General features: G+C 44.0%; 2 protein-coding genes and 1 non-coding gene across 3 annotated transcripts; all 3 read left to right on the forward strand.

The window, feature by feature from the left end:
• Positions 1 to 1,380: 1,380 nt before the first annotated feature.
• TRNAC-ACA (transfer RNA cysteine (anticodon ACA)) lies at positions 1,381 to 1,452 on the forward strand. Its single transcript has one exon. It is a non-coding gene; the product is annotated as a tRNA-Cys (tRNA).
• A 2,095-nt stretch (positions 1,453 to 3,547) lies between these two features.
• LOC139177367 (vomeronasal type-1 receptor 4-like) lies at positions 3,548 to 8,226 on the forward strand. The gene has a single exon (XM_070772456.1). It carries the CDS (start codon positions 6,153 to 6,155, stop codon positions 7,059 to 7,061), a length of 909 nt encoding a protein of 302 aa, XP_070628557.1. The 5' UTR covers positions 3,548 to 6,152; the 3' UTR covers positions 7,062 to 8,226.
• Positions 8,227 to 19,483: 11,257 nt separating this feature from the next.
• Positions 19,484 to 20,446, forward strand: LOC139177002 (vomeronasal type-1 receptor 4-like). Its single transcript, XM_070770264.1, has one exon. The coding sequence runs from the start codon at positions 19,484 to 19,486 to the stop codon at positions 20,444 to 20,446; it is 963 nt and encodes a 320-aa protein (XP_070626365.1).
• The last annotated feature ends 757 nt before the right edge of the window (positions 20,447 to 21,203 follow it).

Raw genomic sequence — 21,203 nt, forward strand, 5'->3', positions numbered from 1 at the left:
AGCTGTCTTGCAGATAATGAAACCTCCCACTAGGTGGAAGACGTTAACTACATCATGACCATACTGTAGCCTCACAAAAGGTGCCGCAACTCCAAGAACTGGCCTTAAAGAAATGGGAACAAACACGGAACTGAACACTCACTGCGCCTAAAACAAGACGACGCTGGTCAGACCACCAATGACCAACTTCAAGATGACTGTCAGAGCTGACTGTGCTGTTTCTGCATGTAGCCCCTCGCCTCTGTCTGTAAAACCTCTTACCCGCTGATTGTCAGTAGAGGGCCTTGGCCATTGGACAGACGTCACCCCTCTCCCCGTATCACCTGCATCTAAAATAAAGCAAATGTTCTCTCCACCAACCTGGCCTGTAACGGCTTTTGAGTGGCGAGCAGCTGGACCCCATTTTCGGTAACAGTATCATCATCTTAACAGCATTGATTCTTCCATCTGAGAGCAGAATATATCTGTCCCTCCTTTGTGTCACTTTAGTTTCTTTCATCAGCATCTCAGACTTTTCGAGTATAGTTCTTTTATCTCCTACAGTAGGTTTATTCAGAGATATTTTATTCTTGATGCAATGGTAAATGAACTGTTTCCTTAATTTCTTTTTCTAACAGCTTGTTGTTCTAATGTAAATGTGAGAGATTTCTGTGTATTAATTTTGTCTCCTGCAGTGTTCCTGAATTCATAAGTGAGCTCTGGTAGTTTTATGATACATCTTTAGAATTATTTATATATAATATTCAGAGAAGTCAATGGTACCCCAATCCAGTACTCTTGCCTGGAAAATCCCATGGATGGAGGAGTCTGGTAGGCTGTAGTCCATGGGGTCGCTAAGAGTCGGACACGACTGAGCGACTTCACTTTCACTTTTCACTTTCCTGCATTGGAGAAAGAAATGGCAACCCACTCCAGTGTTCTTGCTTAGAGAATCCCAGGGACGGGGAGCCTGGTGGGCTGCCATCTATGGGATCGCACAGAGTTGGACACAACTGAAGTGACTTAGCAATATATAATATTGCATCATCTGCAAACAGTGACAGTTTTACTATTTCCTTTCAAATGTGGATTCCTTTTATTTCTTTTTCTTCTCTGATTACTATGGCTAGAACTTTCAAAATTAGGTTGAATAAAAGTGGTGAGATCTGGTTGGTTTAACGTGTTTCTTGATTTATTTTCTGTCTGGATGATCTGTCCATTGACATAATTGGGGTGGTGAAGACCCCACTACGATGGTGTTACCATGGATTTTTCTTTTTAGATCTGTTAATATTTCTCTTGTATATCGAGGTGCTCCTCTGTTGGGTGCATATGAATTTGCAGTTGTTATATCTTCTTTTTAAATTTAACCTTTGATCATTAGTAGTGTCCTTTTGGACTTCCCTGGTAGCTCAGTCGGTAAAGCGTTTGTCTACAATGCAGGAGACCTGGGTTCGATCCCTGGGTAGGGAAGATTCCCTGGAGAAGGAAACGGCAACCCACTCCAGTACTCTTGCCTAGAAAATCCCACTGACGGAGGAGCATGGTGCAGGCTACTGTCCATGGGGTCGCAAAGAGTCGGGCATGACTGAGCGACTTCACTTCACTTGTCTCTTGAAACGGTCTCCATTTTAAAGACTACTTTGTCTCCTTCCCAGTCCAAATGACCCAGCACTCGGATATGCGCTGGTGGTCCAAGGAGAGACCCAAGGAAAAGGATCCATGGTGATTTAGGGCAAATTATAGTTTCCGTGCAGAGTATGTGGAAGTGAGGGACATCTGACATTTCTAAGGACAGATACTGCCTTCAGAGTTGTGTTTTCAGATAAAATAGACCTGAGGCTATAATGAGGAAAGATAGTGGAACTTAAGCTCAGGGGAAGACCAGCCTCCAGATCACGTGCTGAGGATCAGTGTGAACACAATTTGGAACAGTTTGGAAAAGTGAGACCATGAGGGAAAATGCCCAACGGGACACAGTGAAGGGAGCCCTGGTGCTCTGTGAGTGTCCCTCCCCCAGCTATGACTTTCACTGTAAACTTGGGCTCTCCCACAGGGAACTCAGAAAACTCTCCCTGCCCTCTGCTCAGGTGCTCACGGGGACCTTCTCAGTAATTGCCAGGAGTTGTCAGTAGTCCCCAGGCGTGGGTGAGGGTGACGAGCAATGGGGGTAAGATCTGCCCCCCACTGGAGACGCCCCAGACTCTCCATGCAGACAGTGTCACCTCCGCTCCAGATGACATGATAATGGCTCCTCTGTGGGGACAGCGGGCCCAGGGACCCTGTCCCTATAACTGGGGCCCATCCTGACTGACACTTCCCTGCACAGAGTGTGGCGCCAAGTGCAGGCAGGTGAGTGCTCCCTTGTGTTCAGTCTCAAGGCAGGAAACAGGAGAGCCGGCTCTCAGCAGGAGAGGGGCTCAGAACTGTGTTGTCAGCATCTTCGGCAGGACAGGTGCTCCCCTGCCTTGTCCTGAGCTGCCCCGTCCATGCCCTGGATGGCAGGTGGAAGCGGGGAATGTACTGGGGTGTGTATCTGAGTGGGACCAGAGCTGTGAGTTCACTGAAGACCCGTGTGTCCTGGTGTCCCTGACAATGAGGGCAAGAGGGAGGGGTTCACTGTGGAATCTCTGCCAAGTCCTGTATGACCAGAGCTGAGGGCTTCTCAATATTGCATAAAAGTGTCTACTGACCGAGGACCTAATTGATTAGGGCTGGGTGTGAATATCATGGAATAGGTTGATGTGCAAGAGTTTGGGTTAGAACCTGAAAGTCCTGAAATAAGATCCAGTGACAGACACACACACATACAAACAGAAATACAGAGAAAAAGGATGCCCTGTAACAATACTGACATTCTCCTTCACTGGATGAAGTCTCTGTATTTTCTGCCATGATTTGCCTTTCATGACTCTCTCTGTGTTTTATGTTATGTGTGTCAGTGTGGCTCATGTCTTCTCCTCTCTAACTGAATGTCAAAATCTCCTCAGCCTTATTACCACGAGCAGCAGGGAAAAGAAAAACGAATTTGTATTGAAATGGAATTCAGTTAACTTTCCAACCTGACATAGTAGTGTAAATGTTAGAAAACAAGCATCGTTAGATTTTTGAAAGATTGGAATTAGGAATTGAAGGAGTACCCTCTGTGATAATTCAATGTTTTATATTCAGAAATACAATGAAATGTACCTTGGGCCATGCCAAAAATTGATGTTTGTGTCCCACAAATATTCATATGCTGAAATCCTATATCTTAAAGACAAGGGTGTTAGGAGAAGAGCCTTTGGAGGTGCTTATATTAAGTGGGAGGCCCTTTGTGAATAGGATTCCCACCTTGTCCGAATTGGGCTTCTCTGGTGACTCAGATGGTAAAGAAACTACCCGCAAAGCAGGAGACCCAGATTCCATCCCTGGGTCAAGAAAATCCTCTGGAGAAGGAAATAGCTGCCCTCTCTAGAATTCTTGCCTGGAGAATGCCATGGACAGAGGACCCTGGAGGGCTACAGTTCATGGGGTCGCCAAGAGTCAGACATAACTTTTTATCACTCCCTGTCCAAATTCATGGACACTTTCATGCCCAGGCTGGTCCACCCACACCTATGGGTCCAGAGAGGCCCCTGGGGGTGGCAGGCACTGGAATGTGTGTCCCTGTCTCATCACAAGGGCCCCTTCTGTGGGTTCATTTCTGACTCTAGCTGTGGTGGTGAGCCCCCGTGTGTGACTGTTTGAGGCTGGTGCTCATGGGTCGGGTGGGGGCAGGTGTGCCCTGCAATTCCGGGTGATAAATGTTGGTTTCAGGGAGGCACTTGCCATGTGGGGTGATCTTTGTGTGTGTTCCACACAATGGACAAACAGTAGCTATGACCACATCACTCACCCCAGCAAATACTCAGCCCAAGAGGAAAGAGGTGATGGACCATAATTGATTACTGAAATTGCAGTGGATCTAAAATGTACATCATGATGTAATACATGTACACCTTCTGAAGGAGCCCACAGTTGACTGAACTTATGCATACATCACCTCACATATTAGGTGTCCTCACCTGTGGGCACCAGGTTCTACATTAGCCCTCAGACCTTGTTCACCTTATAGCTGAAAGACTGTATCCCTTTACCATCTTTTCCCATTTCCCCCAACCCCAGTTCCCAGGCAACCACCATTCGACTCTGTTTCTATGAGACTGATTTTTTTTTTTTTATAATTCTACCTATCATTGACAGAAATGGAGAAGGGAATGGCAAATATCTATGTCTGGATATTTCACACACCGAAGTGTCCTCGAGATTTATCCATGCTGTTGCAAAAGGAAGGATTTCCACCTTTGAAAAACTGAGTTATATTCCACTGTATAATGCCCCTCAGCTCCCTAACCGACTCATCTGTCAGTGGGTGCTTGGGTTGTTTCCGTGTCTTGGCTCTTGTGGTAACAAGGCAGCAATGAACACAGGGGTCCAGACATTATTCTGAGATCCTGATTTCACCCCCTTGTATACACACTAGAAGCAGGACTGCTGGTCACATGGCACATCTGGTTCTAGTTTCTCAGGAATTTTAACGTTTTCTGCAGAGGCTGTACCTGTTCATGTTCCCACCAACAGTGCATAAGTGTGCCTTTTTCTCAACATCCCTGCCAATTTGCTCCCTCTTGTCTTTTGGGGAACAGACACGAACAGGTGAGAGACGCTATCACATTGGGATTTTGATCTGATGACTAGAGATCCTGAGCACCTGGCCATGAACCTTTTTAGCCCTCGGTTTGCTGTTTTTGGACAAATGTCTACTGGAGTCCTTTGTACATTTTAAGCTGGGTTTTGGGTTTTCCAGAAATTCCTTTTACATTTTGGATGTTCACTCATTACTGGGTGTGTGGATTGCTAATATTGTCTCCTGTTGCATAGCTGCCTCTTCATGCTTTCCTTTGCTCTGCAGAGGTCTTATGTGATACACTCCCATTCGTTTACCTTTGCTTTTCTTGTTAAATTCAAGCCGTCATGACCAAGACCGATGTCAAGGAGCTCACTTCTTTCCTCTCAGAGTTTCATGGTTTCAGCTCTTACATTCCAGTCTTAGCCCAGTTGAGACCATTTTTGTGTGCGATGTAAGATAGTCTGCAGCTTTTCTTGTAGTTTTTAAAATTGGGACATAACTGACATAACATTATATGAGTTTCATGTGTACAAAATAATGATTCCGTGTTTGTCTATGTTGCCAGGTGGTTACAGTAAGTCTAATCTATTAACACCTATTATACATGCATTACATTTTTCTCGTTCAGTCAGAATTTGGTAGGTTTGTGACTACCAGTGTCAGTCTTTAGATGTGGATGTTCAGTTTTCCAAATAGCACTTGTTGAAGAAACTATCCTTTTTCTATTATATATTCTTAGTGTCTCTGTCAAAACTTAATTGACCACTGGAGCTTGGGTTTGTTTGTGCCTCTTTATTCTGTTCCATTGATCTGTCTGTTTAAATGCCCATATGTGTTTCTGTTACTATAAATCTGACATACAATTTGAAATATAGAAGTTTCATGCTTTGTTGTTCTTCCTCAAGATTCTTTCACCGTGTGGGTATTTTTTGAATGACTACAAATTTGGGTCTTTTTTTTTTTTTTTCTGTTTCTGAGAATAATGACATTGAAAATGGTTGAACTAAGCCAACGATGTTGCTGAAGAAGGCAGACATGTTTCCAAAGTTGATAGACAGACCTTACATGGAGGTAGGCAATCAGGATATAAAGCAAATAGAAAGCTGTTGTATAACACGGGGAGCTCAGCTCGGTGCCCTCTCATGACCTCGAGGGGCACAACTGGGAGATGGGGGAGGCTCAAGAGGCAGGGGAGATATACATATATGTATGTATACTTATATCTGATTCACGTTGTTCTACAGCAGAAACTATCAAAACGTTGTAACGCAATTAGCGCTTTATTTAAAAATTTTAAATAAAAGTAAAATTTAAAATATAAAATAATAATGGTGGATGCTTAACTGGTATCAGGAATATGTTATCCTGTTAAAGTCACTTCTCTGGACTATGACAGTGTCTTCTCTTTTCAGGAGAAATAAAATGTGGGAATCCTTGTCCACTGTTAGTTGCATAAGAAGACTGCTGGTGTCTCTGTCTGCAGGGTCTCCTGTCTGCTCCAGGCCACTCCAAAGTCCTGTCCATGTCTTTTCACAGAGATGCCCTGAGAACCATAAGCCAGGCAGCCCTGAAAACCACGTATCTGACACAGATAGGAGTTGGGTCTCTGGCCAATGTCATCCTTTTGTTCCACAACATCTCTCCAGTCTTGCTGGGCCACAACCAGAGACCTCCACACACCATTCTCAGCCACATGGCCCTGTCCAACCTTTTGTTTCTTCTGTCCTCTGGGGTTCCCTACACAATGGCTGCTTTTGTTTTGAGGAAGCCCCTGTCAGGTCTTGGGTGTAAGTTTGTGTATTACGTACAGAGGGTGGCTCTCAGCACCACCCTGTGTTCCACCTGCGTCCTGAGCACCTATCAGTCCTTCACTCTCACCCCCAGGAGAGCGCAATGGGTTATGCTCAGAGGAAGGGCCCCCAAAGTCATTGGTCCTTCCTGCTTCACCTGCTGGATGTTCAGTCTCTTAATGTACATCTACCTTCCTGTGAAAATCACTGGTCCTCCAGACACACACAACTATACTGATTCCCAAGACAATTGGTTCTGCTCAGTTTCAGGTAATATCATAGGCTTAGGTTACTTGTGGTTCATCTCTAATGCCGTGTTTATTGGCCTCATGGTCTGGTCCAGTGGCTCCATGGTGCTTCTCTTGCACAGACACCACCAGAGGGTGCAGTATATCCTCACCCCCACTGGACACCACAGATGTCCCCCAGAGACCAGAGCCGCCCACACCATCCTGATGCTGATGGTCACCTTCGTTGTCTTCTACCTGCTGAATTACAGTTTTGTTTTCCATATCAGTGCCTCTTCAGATTTTCGCCTGTGGTTGCTCCAGGTCTCGCATGTCTTGGCTTCTTGTTTCCCCACTATTTCCCCACTCCTGCTGCTCCTGAGGGATGCTAGAACTCTAAGGTTCTGCTCTTGAGTTGTTAAAATGAATGGATAAAGTGCTAAATATCTAGTAGACACCTTCAATAATAATTGTAACTATTCTGTAAGTCCTTAGTATCATTCCCTGTTAATCGATGTACAATTATATTAATTTCAGATAGATGACACAATGAATGGATATTTGTATCCAAAATGATCACAGTAAGTCTAGTTGCCATCCCTCCACCTTCACAGATGATATGAATTATTATCTTGTGATCAGAATTTTGCCACATTTATTTAGTTAGTTGCCGGGAGCCAGCGTGAGGAACTCTGCCTGCGGCAAAGGTCATGAGGAAGGAGGCTCAGGATATGCAAGGCGGGATCGACCCTCAGGAGTCCCCCTGGAAGTTCTCCAGCATCTATCCCCAAAACCAGAGCCTGCCTACTTTACTGCTTTGTGCTCTCACTTACACCTCTGACTTTACGGGGGGCTGTCTCCCACCACCTCTCTCAGAGAAGGAGTTAACTTAGAGCTCCACTTAATAAAAATTCCTGGGCGTGACAAGAGTGTTTCAACCTACAAACTCCTCTAAAGGTTCTCTAGCCTGCCTGACAGGCTTGTCCAGCCACATGTGATTGTTCACAGCCTCCCAACCGTGAGAGGCACGAGATGCTCTAAACTTTCTAAAAACAGATTCTTTTGGGAAGTCAGAAAACTATTAGTATAGTATTAGTAGGCTAGTTAGGAATTATTCCTGTGGAGGGTTTCATTGTTGAGCCAATATTTGCTGCTACATCTCCATATCCCTTGCCCCTTATGCACATTAATGAATATAACTAACATATAAGAGAAATAAGTATTAACCTTGATATTAATCACGTTGGACCCTAGGCTAAGTAAATTCTTTTCTTGATTATAGCCCACTGCACCTTTGCCCTGTAGGAATGCAAATTTATCTGGTGCCTTCAGAGGTGGTGCCTGACTTAAGAAAAGTCACCTTTGGCGAAAATGAGTTTTCTGGTTGACTAATCATCATCAGAAAGGGACATAAAATGTTAGCAGGCCTCTTGGCCAGAAGATGATGTAAATCACCTGAGAACTTTGTATATCGGAAGGAATGCAGAAAAAAAGGGTGGTTTCAATAAGGATCAGGACTGCTAACCCCGTGTGACTTTGTATTTTCCATTTATCTCTGTGTATAACTCAATGTATAAAAGCGGACCTGGAAAATAAAAAAACGGATCAGTTCCTGGAAAGACTGGCCTCCTCATGTCGTTCTTTCTCTCACCTTCTGGCTGAATTCCCATCTGGAGCGTGGAGTCTCGTCAAGCCTACTAATTTTGCCTGGGCTTCTAAGATCTGACGGGGAGGCCTTAGTGTATCCTCTCCTTCGGGAGAACGGGAGGATGCCTGCAGCCTACATAGGTGATGCAATTTCCTTGTCATGGAATTTTATTGGCTTTCCACGTTAACCAAGTTATTCAGCCTCTTTTCTCTGCTGAATTTTCCTTCTGAGCTATCCTTATTTAACCACTCTTTATATCTTTCATTAATGCTTAGTTCATCTATTGTTTCCTGGTCACCGACACCGTCCTCACTTCAAGTTCCCTGGATCCACTGGGGCTGGACCCCGGCAGTTAGTTTTTTTTTATTATTTGGCTGTGCAACATGTGGGATCTTTGTTCTCAGACCAGGGATTGAACCTGTACCCCTGTGTGGAAGCTTGAAGTCTTAACCACTGGACTGCCAGGGAAGTCCCCATCAGAAGAACTTTGAAGGTCAAGTCTCTTAGCATTTTTCAAGTATGCAATGAATATAATTGACCATATTCACCATGAGGTACACTACACTCCCCTGACTTGTTTATTCTATAACTAGAAGTTGATACCTTTTGATGTTTCCACTCAATACCCTGGACGAGGAAATGGCAACCCACTCCAGTATTCTTGCCTGAAAAATCCCATGGACTGTACCCTACCAGGCTCTTCTGTCCATGGGAGTGCAAAGAGTTGGACACGCATGAGCAGCTGAGCACTCAATACCACATAAACTCCATTGAATTGAGAAGGCTCACTGGATGCCAGCAGTGCCTTAGGAGAGCTGAAAATCCATGCATGAAATTATCTGCTCGAAAAACCTACCAACCGTTATTGAGGAAACTATTTCCATTTTGACCAATGCAGCCGTCTGAAAGAATCCTCCTTTCTCAGGATCATTTCAAGAGTTTCCACAAACTTTCTCTCCATGTGTTGTGGCTGATACCTGGCACAGTGGCACACAAGCCAATATAGGTCTCCGTAAATATCAGTCTTGCGTGGGTGGAGATTGGACTTCTCAGATGAAGATAACACACATGAAAATAGAGAATGTGTTCTTCCATATTACCTGTAACTTTATTTCGCTGTTGATTCTCCAGTATGCTGTAGTGTTACCCAGAAAATCCATGTTGTTCAATGGCTTGCTTCTCCTTTAAACCGGGATTGTTTACATGGTGGAGCCTCAATAAACTTAATTGATTGGATGAATCATGTAATCTGAAGGACAGAACAGTAGTTGCTTTTTAAAAATATCTGTTCCTTGAATATATAGTTTTCTTGGTTGCATTTTGCAACCTGAGGTTTGTTTCTATTTGTCCAATCTATTTTTTCTGCCTTTTTCCCCCCCTCTTTTGGGAGTGTAATTATTTAAGTCCCATTTTAAAAATTTAAGGTATAGCTATTTTTCAGTGATGTTTCATCCATCATGTATGGATTCGCAAGTAGTGTATCTATTTCAAACCCACCTGCCAATGCAAGAGATGTAAGAGATGCAGGTTCGATCGCTGGGTGGGGAAGATCTCCTGGAGGAGGGCACAACAGCCCATTCCAGTATTCTTGCCTGGAGAATCCCATGGTGGGCTGCAGTTCAGTAGGTCACAAAGAGTTGGACATGACTGAAGCAACGTAGCATGCAGGCATATGTTGTTATTTACAATTAATGCTATGAGTTTTCTGTCATGAACTGGTTGTGTCTTATACCAAAAAAGCAATGAAGAGGTACAGTTTATGCATGTATCAATGATTCTGTTTTCCATTGGTCGTAGTTCCTTTTTTTAAAGTTTTTTCCTCTTTGGTGTAACTTACGTTTTGTGTGAAGAATTCCCTTTAACTTTTATGGAATTTGTTTTAATATGAGTGAATTATTTCAATGTTTATCTAAAAGTACCATTATTTTACTTACTGTTTTTCCCATTAAAGTGTATGAAAAGGTAATAAAATGTGACCAATAATAAAAGTATACTTAGCAATAATCTCCTTTTAAACACTAATGTTTAAATGTTTAAATGCCTCTGACTTATTTTTATTTTTAATATAATTCATTGGAGGCAATTTCAAATCTACTTCATTTTTCACACTGCTGTATATAAGTAGACAACTAATAAGGACCTACTGTATAAATAGCACAGAGCTGGTGGTCACCCTGCCCACTGGGTTCAGTAAGATAGGGATTCCCGAAGGTGAGTCAGTTGAACTGACGTGGATGAACCTAGAGCCTGTTGTACAGAGTGAAGTAAGTCAGAAAGAGAGAAGGAAACATCGTGTATTAACACATATTCATGGAATCTTAAAACATGGTACAGATGAGCCTGTTTCAGGGCAGGAATAGAGTGGCAGACATAGAGAGCAGACTTGTGGGCGAGCAGGGGACGGGGAAGGTGGGCAGACTGAGAGAGCAGCCCTGACTTCTGTGCACGCCCCTGTGTCAGATGGCTAAAGCTGCTGTACAGCACAGGGAGCTCAGCTCGGTGCTCTGCGATGACCCGGAGCAGCGGGGTGGGGAGGGGGAGGAGGGAAGGAGGCTCACGAGGGAGGGACACACATACCTATGTCTGACTCACAGTGCTGTACAGCAGAAACCAACACAACGCTATGAAGCACTTATCCTTCAATGGCCAAGGAAGCAACGTAGATGTCCAGCGGCAGATGAATGGATGAGAAAGCTGTGGTACATATACACAATGGGATATTCAGTTCAGTTCAGTTCACTTCAGTCACTCAATCGTGTCTGACTCTTTGCAACCCCATGAGTTGCAGCACGCCAGGCCTCCCTGTCCATCACCAACTCCCGGAGTCCACCCAAACTCACCTCCATCGAGTCGGGGATGCCATCCAGCCATCTCATCCTCTGTCGTCCCCTTCTCCTCCTGCCCCCAATCCCTCCCAGCATCAGGGTCTTTTCCAATACGTCAACTCTTCGCATGAGGTGGCCAAAGTACTTGAGTTTTAGCTTTAGCATCAGTCCTTCCAATGAACACCGAGGACTGACCTCCTTTAGGATGGACTGCTTGGATCTCCTTGCAGTCCAAGGGACTCTCAAGAGTCTTCTCCAACACCACAGTTCAAAAGCATCAATTCTTCGGCAGTCAGCTTTCTTCACAGTCCAACTCTCACATCCCTAAACGACCACTGGAAAAATCATAGCCTTAACTAGATGGACCTCTGTTGGAAAAGTAATGTCTCTGCTTTTGAATATGCTATCTAGGTTGGTCATAACTTTCCTTCCAAGGAGTAAGCGTTTTTTAATTTCACGGCTGCAGTCACCATCTGCCATGATTTTGGAGCCCCCCAAAATAAAGTCTGACCCTGTTTCCACTGTTTCCCCATCTATTTGCCATGAAGTGATGGGACCAGATGCCATGATCTTCGTTTTCTGAATGTTGAGCTTTAAGCCAACTTTTTCACTCTTCTCTTTCACTTTCATCAAGAGGCTTTTTAGTTCTCTTCACTTTCTGCCATAAGGGTGGTGTCATCTGCATATCAGAAGTTATTGATATTTCTCCCAGCAATCTTGATTCCAGGTTTTGCTTCTTCCAGCCCAGCGTTTCTCATGATGTACTCTGCATAGAAGTTCAATAAACATGGTGACAATATCCAGCCTTGACGTACTCCTTTTCCTGTTTGGAACCAGTCTGTTGTTCTATGTCCAGTTCTAACTGTTGCTTCCTGACCTGCATATAGGTTTCTCAAGAGGCAGGTCAGGTGGTCTGGTATTCCCATCTCTTTCAGAATTTTCCACAGTTTATTGTTGCTGCTGCCGCTGCTGCTAAGTCACTTCAGTCGTGTCCGACTCTGTGTGACCCAATAGATGGCAGCCCATCAGGCTCCCCCGTCCCTGGGATTCTCCAGGCAAGAACACTGGAGTGGGTTGCCACTTCCACTACTAAAAATGCATTTGAATCAGTTCTAATGAGGTGGATGAAACTGGAGCCTGTTATACAGCGTGAAGTCATTCAGAAAGAAAAACACCAATACAGTATATTAAAACATATATACGGAATTTAGAAAGATGTTAATGATGACCTTATATGTGAGACAGCAAAAGAGACACAGATGTAAAGAACAGACTTTTGGACTCTGTGGGAGAAGGTGAGGGTGGGGTGATTTGAGAGAACAGCATTGAAACATGTATATTACTATATGTGAAACAGATCGCCAGTCCAGGTTCGATGCATGAGACAGGGTGCTCGGGGCTGGTGCACTGGGATGACCCTGAGGGATGGGATGGGGAGGGAGGTGGGATGAGGGTTCAGGATGGGGGACACATGTACACCCATGGCTGATTCATGTTAATGTGTAGCAAAACCAGTACAATATTGTAATTAGCCTCCAATTAAAATAAATACATTAATTAAAGAAAAATAGATGGGGGCTGAAGGGGAAGGTCAGGCTAGGAAGTCTGGTCTACAGGAAGACGTGCACCACTGCCGCCTTCACACACATCAGCTCGGAACACAAGGGTGCTCTGGCTGAGCTGGTGGAAGCTGTCAGGATCAATTACAGTGACACATACTGCATCACTGGGGAGGCCGTGTCCTGGGTCCAAAATCAGTGGCTCCCACTGCCAGGCTGGAGAAGGTGAGGGTCAAAAACAGGGCACCAAACTGGGCTGAATGTGCACTATTGGATTTTCCATACATGGGAGTGATAAATACTTCTTTTGCCCCACCCCCAACCAAGAAACTTTTTTTGGCTGCATGACATATGGAATCTTAGCTCTCCAACCAGGGATGGAAATTCGGCCTCCTGCACTGGAAGCTCAGAGTCCTAACACCAGACTGCCAGGGAAGTCCTTCAGAATTTTGTAAATAAAGTCATAGGCACACTAGACCTGGGATCCAGCGATGAAGCTCATCATTGTGGAGACATGAAAATGTGTTGCGTGTTATGCGGCAGCCTGGACGGGAGGGGAGTTGAGGGACGATGGCTGCATGCTGTAGGTGTGCCTGAGTCCCTGTGCTGTCCACCTGAAATTGTCACAGCACTGTTAACTGGCTACACTTCAATACAAAATAAACAGTTTAATAAAACGTCTGAAACAAACAAACAAAAAAATGGATATGGGCTCTCTTTTCACATTGATGAAAATTTCCTAAAACTGGGTGCAGCAGAGACCACAACGGGCTTCCGTGGTGGCTCAATGGTAAGATTCCGCCTACAGTGCAAGAATGTGGGTTCGATCCCTGGGTTGGGAAGAACCCCTAGAGGAGGAAATAGCAACCCACTCCAGTATTCTCGCCTGGGAAATCCCGTGGACAGAGGAGCCTGACGGGCTAGAGTCCATGGTCGCAAAGAGTCGAACACGCCTTAACCACTAAACAGCAACAACAGAGACCACAGCTCTGAATAAACTAAGATCATTGAGTGGAATACTTTAAATGGATAAGGCATATGGGATGTGAATCAAATCTCAAAGAACTGTTGCCAAAATAAAATTTATTAAAGCCTGACAAAAGAGCAAATATATATAATGCTTTGAGGAATAACCCCAATTACAAGTATAGTTTAAAAAAGTTATTGATGCGCCTCAAAGTGTCCCTATAATACCCAGTGACAACTTTGATTCTGAATTCCCTGTTCCCACAAGGAATACAGAAAAGTTTTCTGCCAAATATTTGGCTTCCCATCTGGTCTTTTCACTAATAGCCAAAAGTTGTCCTTAATCACCCAAGAAGGAAGATGATATACACTGGGGATAACATTTGCTCCTCACTGGAAACGCCCCAGACTCCCCATGCAGTCAGAGTCACCCACACAGTAGGTGACATGATAATGGAATCTCTGTGGAGAGACCAAGGCTACAAACACCGTCCCTATAACCGTGACCTCAGGTGCTCGGCGCTCATCCTGAGTGACACGTCCCTGCACAGAGCTCTGAAGCAAAGACCAGCCAGGTGAGTGCTTCCTTCTGTTCAATCTCAGGGCAAAGACTGGGAGAGATGTTGCCTCCAGCAGGAGAGGGACTTAAGACTTAACTCACACGGGGTGGGACAGGGGCAACACAGCCTCACTTGAGCATCCACATCCATGTTCTGCCGGGTGGAGGGTGGCTGTGAGCCCGGGAGTGTCTCAGGCCGGGAGCACAGCCGAGTGGTCCACTGCAGATCCCTGTGCCCTGGAGTCTCTAAAGATGAGAGGAGGGATGGGGTCTCTGGAATGTGTGCCAAGTCTTGGATGATCCAGTCACTGAGCTCCTCCCTGTTGGTAACAAAGACTCTGCTCATTGTAGCAGACCTCACAGATCTATGCTTGCAGGGGAAGGAGTCCCATTGCCCCCTTTCTCAGATCATCTCCACCCGGGACCTTATTCCAGGCTCCTTTAGTCCCATTGCCCACAGCTCATGATGATGCCTCTAAGCAGCTCATTCTCGACTCTCCCTCACCCCAGGGCTACACACCAGCTCTGACTTCAGGGCTCACCTGTGATGAGTTACACACTCCTCTGTCAACACAACAGAATTAACTCCTGTTGCTTCCACTGTATTGTAAGCATTTTTATTCACAGAAGTAAAAAAGAAAAGAAAACCAAGACAGTACGAGGAAACCAGTGTAGCAAGAAGTTCTCAGAAGCAAAAAAGAGATAGAATTGCCTTAAAAATATGTTTTGTGAAAGCAGAGCTCTGTCATCAGAAAGGGGGCTGGAAAACAGGGCTCCAGGGTTCTCTGCTTTTTTTCTAAGAAAGGTTGCTTCCAGCTGGTCCTGTTACATGGAGAGAGTGACCTTCCCAGTCGAGTCCCCACGCACCTGTGGGTGCAGAGGCTCCTGAGGTGATTCTGAGCTAGTGCAGCCAGGAGGCTGAGCCTGAATTTAATTCACTGGGGCGGCGGGAAGAGGGGCTCCAGGAAGAGGGGCGACTAGGAGCTGGGAGGTGAGCCAGGACACTTTTCCTGCTTTGAGGGGAAGGAATGCAGCCACTCTGGTGGGATAAGGAGTGAGGGCAGCCGTGGGCTTAGAAACACCTCAGGTGCCTGAAGTCACTGTTTCCTCTTCACATTGCTGCTGGTGCTCAGTGACAAGGCGAATGTTCATCTTTCCAAACGCCAGCTTGTGGTTTCCTTGGTCTTTTCTATTGTTTTTCTCTTTAATCTTTTTAAATTAATGTATTTATTTTAATTGGAGGCTAATTGCTTTACAATATTGTGGTGGTTTTTGCCATACATTGACATGAATCAGCCATGGGTGTATTGCTTTTCTGACCCTTATTTCTTTTATTTCCAATATGTTCTTTCTTATTTCCTTGTAGTTGCTAACTTTTGCCTTAGTTTGGGTTTTGTCTTGTTTGGTTCCTTGTGGTAAAAAGTTAGCTTGATTATTAGAATCTTCTTTTCCTTAATCTAGGCATTTGTTGTGAACACATCTCTCTTAGAGAAGCTTGTGCTGAATCCCAGAAATTTCAGTTTGTGTGTTTCTGTTCACAGTTGTCCAAAAATGTCTTTGGATTTTTCTTTGACCACAGTTTGTTCTGGAGTGGTTGTTCATCTCCACCTATCTGTGAATGTTCCAGCTCTCCTGCTGTTACTGGTGACTTGTTTCATATCACTGCGTTTGGAAAAGATGCTTTATGTGATTTCAGTCTTAAATCTGTTAAAGACTTGTTTGGGGGACTTCCCTGATGGTCCACTAGTTAAGACTTCACCTTCCAATTCAGGGGATGCGGGTTTGACCCCTGGTCGAGGAGTTACGATCCCACATGCCTCTCAGCCAAAAAAAAAAAAAGTAAAAAAAAAAAGGCAATATTATAAGAGATTCAATAAAGGCTTTTAAAAAAAGACCTGTTTGGGTCTGAACACGTGCTCTGATCTGGTGAATGTTCTGTGCTCTTGAGAAGAATGTGTATTTTGCTGCTGTTAGGTAGATGGATCAGGTTATGTCTATAAGTTTCAACTGTGCTAATGTGTAGCTCGGTCCAACGTTTTCATGTTTTCATTTTCTGTCTGATGAAAGTGGAGGTATTGCAGTGCCCACAGTTACCATGTTTCTCACTTTTGGGCTGGTAATGTTTGCTTTATCATTTAGGCGCTCTGAGGTTGAGTGAGAACTTATATAGGAGGCTTGTCCATGCACCAAGATGATGACTGCAATCTCAAATATAAGCTTTATGTGCACTGGGAAGCCAAAAATGTGTACAATCCACTTTTTTGTGACATTGACTTTATTGCTGTGGTCTGGAACCAAATTCACAACTCCTCTCAATTATGCCAATATTTCTGCTGTGAACCTCACATTTTCTTTCCTTTGAGCTGAATTCATTGTTTTTTTTTTTTCATAGTTCCTTGAGGCATAAGGCTATTCTGTTTATTTGAGACCTTTCTTCCTTGTTCATATAGACATTCATCACTATCAGTTCAGCTCTTAAACTGCTTTCCGTAAGTTTTGTTATCTTGTATTTGCACTTTGATTTCTCTGAAAACTTTTTCCTTTTTGATTTTTCATTTCATCCATGAAGTTTAATCTCCACATATTAGTGATTTATCCTATTTCCATCTAACAATTGTTTTGAAGTTTCATATCAGTGTGGTTGGAAAAGATGCCTGAAATGAGTTCAGTCTTCTCAAATATGTTACGACTCACATGGAGAATGGTCCACATACACTTGAGAAGACTATTTTCTGCTGCTGTTGGATGGTTAAGTACATCTGATCTCATATGTAGTTTAAATCCAATGATTCTTTATAGACTTTCTATATGATTGTTCTATTGCTGAGAGTATGGAATTGATGTCCATATTACTATTGTACGATTGTCTATTTTCCCCTTGATTTCTGTTAACAGGTGCTTAATATATTGAAGTGCTCCAAGTTTGGGCTTACAGAAATTTACAGTGTTCTATTTCCTTGATGAATTGATAAGTTTGTGGTTATGGAATGGCCTCCTTTGTCTCTTGTTACATGTTTTGGCTTACAGTCTATTTTGTCTGAGATGACTACAGTTACTCCTACATTCTTTTCTATTTCCCTGGACTGTCTTTTCCATCCCCTCTCTTTAGGTCTATGTGTGACCAGTGAAAACTGATTTTTTTGTATTACATAGTCCTGAGGGACTCAAGTAGGCTGAGTACCTTGATTGTCAGGGTGAGGTGATTGGAGGGTCCACCCTTTGGGGGTCAGCAACAAAGGTTGGGGCCTAAGATGTGTGGATAGGCCCTTTCCAGGCAGATGCTGGAGGCTTGATTTTATGTTTGGATCAAGCCAGAGGGAGATTGTGGAAACAGTGTCCACTTGCTCCCAAGAGCATCCCAGTCAGCCGCTGGATGAAGGGTTAGACACCAGAGCTCCAGGCAGCAGTGGATAGACTGTGCCGTCCAGCTCAGATGAGGTGCTGGGTGTCCCAGCCCATTCCTGCTGCACTGAGCCTGGGATGAGGCCATGGCGAGGGCCAGTAGGTCCATTTCACCACTGCTCTTTTATTTTCTTGGTCCTGTGGGGCTCAGCAATGCCCATCCGCATTGGCTACCAGAACTAAGTGATCTGAGGGCCTCTTCCTCTGATGCCAGCCTTAAAGTTAAAATGCTCAACATCACGCATTATCAGAGAAATGCAAATCAAAACCACAATGAGGTACCATCTCATGCCACAATGGCTGCTATCAAAAAGTCTACAAACAATAAATGCTGGAGAGGGTGTGCAGAAAAGGAAACCCTCTTACACTGTTGGTGGGAATGCAAGCTAGTACAGCCACTATGGAGAACAGTGTGGAGATTCCTTAAAAAACTGGAACTAGAACTGCCATATGACCCAGCAATGCCACGGATGGGTATACACACCGAGGAAACCAGAATTGAAAGAGACACGTGTACCCCAGTGTTCATCGCAGCAGTGTTTACAATAGGGAGGACATGGAAGCTACCTAGATGTCCATCGGCAGATGAATGGATAAGAAAGCTGTGGTACATATACAGAATGGAATATTACTCAGCTATTAAAAACAATGCACTTGAGTCAGTTCTAATGAGGTGGATGAAACTGGAGCCTGTTTTACAGAGTGAAGGAAGTCAGAAAGAAAAAAACCAATACAGTATACTAACGCATATATATGGAATTTAGAAAGATGGCAACAATGACCCTATATGTGAGACAGCAAAGAGACACAGATGTAAAGAACAGACTTTTGGACTCTGTGGGAGAAGGCGAGGGTGGGATGATTTGAGAGAATAGCATTGAAACATGGATATTACCATATGTGAAAGACATGACGAGTCCAAGTTTGATGCGTGAAACAGGGAACTCAAAGCCGCTGCATTGGGACAGGCCTGAGGGGAGGGGGGGGGGGTTCAGGATGGGGAACACATGTACACCCGTGGCTGATTTATGTCAATGCATACAAAATCCACCACAATATTGTGAAGTAATTAGCCTCTAATGAAAATAAATTAATAAAAAAAAAGTTAGGGTGCTGGTATGAGGTTCAGATCCTTGACAGAGAAGAGGCATTGGGGGTTTCAGTGTGGTTGGGAGGCTCTGTGCTGGGGGTGGGGTTCATGGTTGGCAGGTGTCCCAGAATTTCCCACCCATTTTGACGTGGGGTGATTTCTAAGTCATCCGATGTGTACAAGTCATTCTGCATTTCTCTCAAAGGAATTGATCCATGCGTAAGTGTTTTTGCTGTGACCGTGGGAGGAAGGAACCTCCTGTGTTGCCATGTTGGTGGCATCACCCGATACATTCTTGTAATAAGCAAGATGGCCGTAGAGGGGTCATCTTCTAAAGGGGTCATCTTTCTAAAGGGGTAGAGTTTGTCTTTATCTCCTGTCACTTATTCATATACTTGTTATACATTGGAGGGTTCAGGATAGGGAACGTGGGTATACCTGTGGTGGATTCATTTTGATATTTGGCAAAACTAATACAATATTGTAAAGTTTAAAAATAAAATAAAATTTAAAAAAAAATTTAAAAAATTATTATGGCTCAACAATGTTGTTGAACAAGACAGACATGGTCCCTATGTTCATGGACCTTGCTCACACACATGTGGAGAACAGGAATACATGAGTCAATAGGAGTAATAAAAGTTTGTGATGGTGAAAGGTATGACTAATGTCAAATGTATGGTCTCCAGGTGAAACCATTTCTCTGGAGTATGACAGCGTCTTTTTTTCTCAAGAGAGTTGATGTGTGAGACCCCCTTTCCTAGTTGGTTCCGTAAGAAGACTGCTGATGTCATCACCGCACAGCCTCTCCTCTGCTCCAGGCCACTCTGACAGCCACTCCACATCTTTTGAGAAAAATGTCTGTGTGACTGCAAGCCAGACATCTCTGAAAACCATGTATCTTTTACAGATGGGAGTTGGGTCTCTGGCCAATGTCCTTCTTTTTTTCTACCACATCTCTCCTATCTTGTTTGGACACAAGAAGAGACCCACAGACACGATTCTCACCCACATAGCTGTGGCCAACCTTTTGGTTCTTCTCTCCTCGGGGATCCCCCACACAATGGCAGCTTTCACTTCAAGGAAGCCCCTGTCTCCTCTTGGGTGTAAATGTGTGTACTATTTACAGAAAGTGGCTCACAGCACCTCCCTGTGCTCCACCTGTGTCCTGAGCACCTATCAGTCCTTCATTCTCACCCCTGGGAGAGAAGGGAGGTCACTGCTCAGGGGAAGAGCCCCCAGTCTCACAGGTTCTTTCTGCTGCACCTGTTGGATATTCAGTGTTTTAATGTACATTTATGTTCCTATGAAAACCACTGCTTCACCAAACAGACACAATTATACTGATATGCAGGGCGATTGGTTCTGCTCATCCTCAAGTCCCAGTGCAGAGATTGTCGTCCTGTGGTCCACCTCGGATGCTGTGTTTATTGGTCTCATGATCTGGTCCTGTGGCTCCATGGTGCTTCTCCTGCACAGACACCGCCAGAGGGTGCAGTATATCCACACCCCAACTGGGCACCACAGACGCCCGCCAGAGACCAGAGCCGCCCACACCACCCTGATGCTGGTGGTCACCTTTGTCACCTTCTATGTGGCAACTTCTATTCTTGCTTTTTATATCACTGCCTTTTTTGATTTTCGACAATGGTTGATACAGACCTCTGATGTCTTGCTTTCCTGTTTTCCCACCGTTTCTCCTTTCCTGCTGCTCCTCAGGGATCCTAGAACTGCTAGGATCTGCTCTTGAGGTGTCAGCAGGTATGACTAAAGTTCTCACTTTAAATTTATTGTATTTATCAGGCAGCTTGAATTATAACAGAAATTATCCTGTAACTAATCAGTACCAAGTTTTTTAATTGAGTCATATTGAATAAGTAACGTTACATTAGTCATAATAAATAAGTAATATTACATCATATGGATACTTGTATTTGTTGCAAAATCGTCACCACAATTCTCCTTTACCATCTATGCATCCCTCCCTATACATGGTACAAATGCTTTCTTGTGATGAGAACTTAAAGTTTGAATCCTTCAGCATTTTCCAACAATGCCATTCTGTATGATCAACTGTAGTCACCATGCTGGACATCCCATTCCCATGACTTATTTATTTTGTAACAAGCTGTAGATGCCTGTTGACATTTGTGTGTAAAATCCAATGAACAAAGAAGGTTAATTTAATGCAGGTGCTAACTTGGGGGATCTGAGAGTCAATTCATGAAAGTATCTGCTCAGAAAAGACACAGGTCATTATTGAGGAAGCCATTCACCCTTGACCATGGCAGCTTTCTGAAAGAATACTCCTTTCTTGTGGATCATTTCAAGAGTTTCCACAAACTTTATCTCCATTAGTTGTGGGTAATACCTGGCATATATTAGCCCATAATTCAGTTATTGGTCTCATTAAATATTAATCCATGGTGCATGGAGATGTTATTCCTAGTGAAGATAAGAAATCTGAAAAGTGAAGAAGGTCGTTTCTATATTACCTTCTGCTTTAA

Source organism: Bos indicus, chromosome 18 (assembly GCF_029378745.1).
Source record: "Bos indicus isolate NIAB-ARS_2022 breed Sahiwal x Tharparkar chromosome 18, NIAB-ARS_B.indTharparkar_mat_pri_1.0, whole genome shotgun sequence".
NCBI lineage: Eukaryota > Metazoa > Chordata > Mammalia > Artiodactyla > Bovidae > Bos > Bos indicus.

Excerpts from the sequence above, each read along its gene's own strand:
- LOC139177367 (XM_070772456.1), top strand. The coding sequence starts at position 6,153 with ATGTCTTTTCACAGAGATGCCCTGAGAACCATAAGCCAGGCAGCCCTG.
- LOC139177002 (XM_070770264.1), top strand. The coding sequence starts at position 19,484 with ATGTCATCACCGCACAGCCTCTCCTCTGCTCCAGGCCACTCTGACAGC.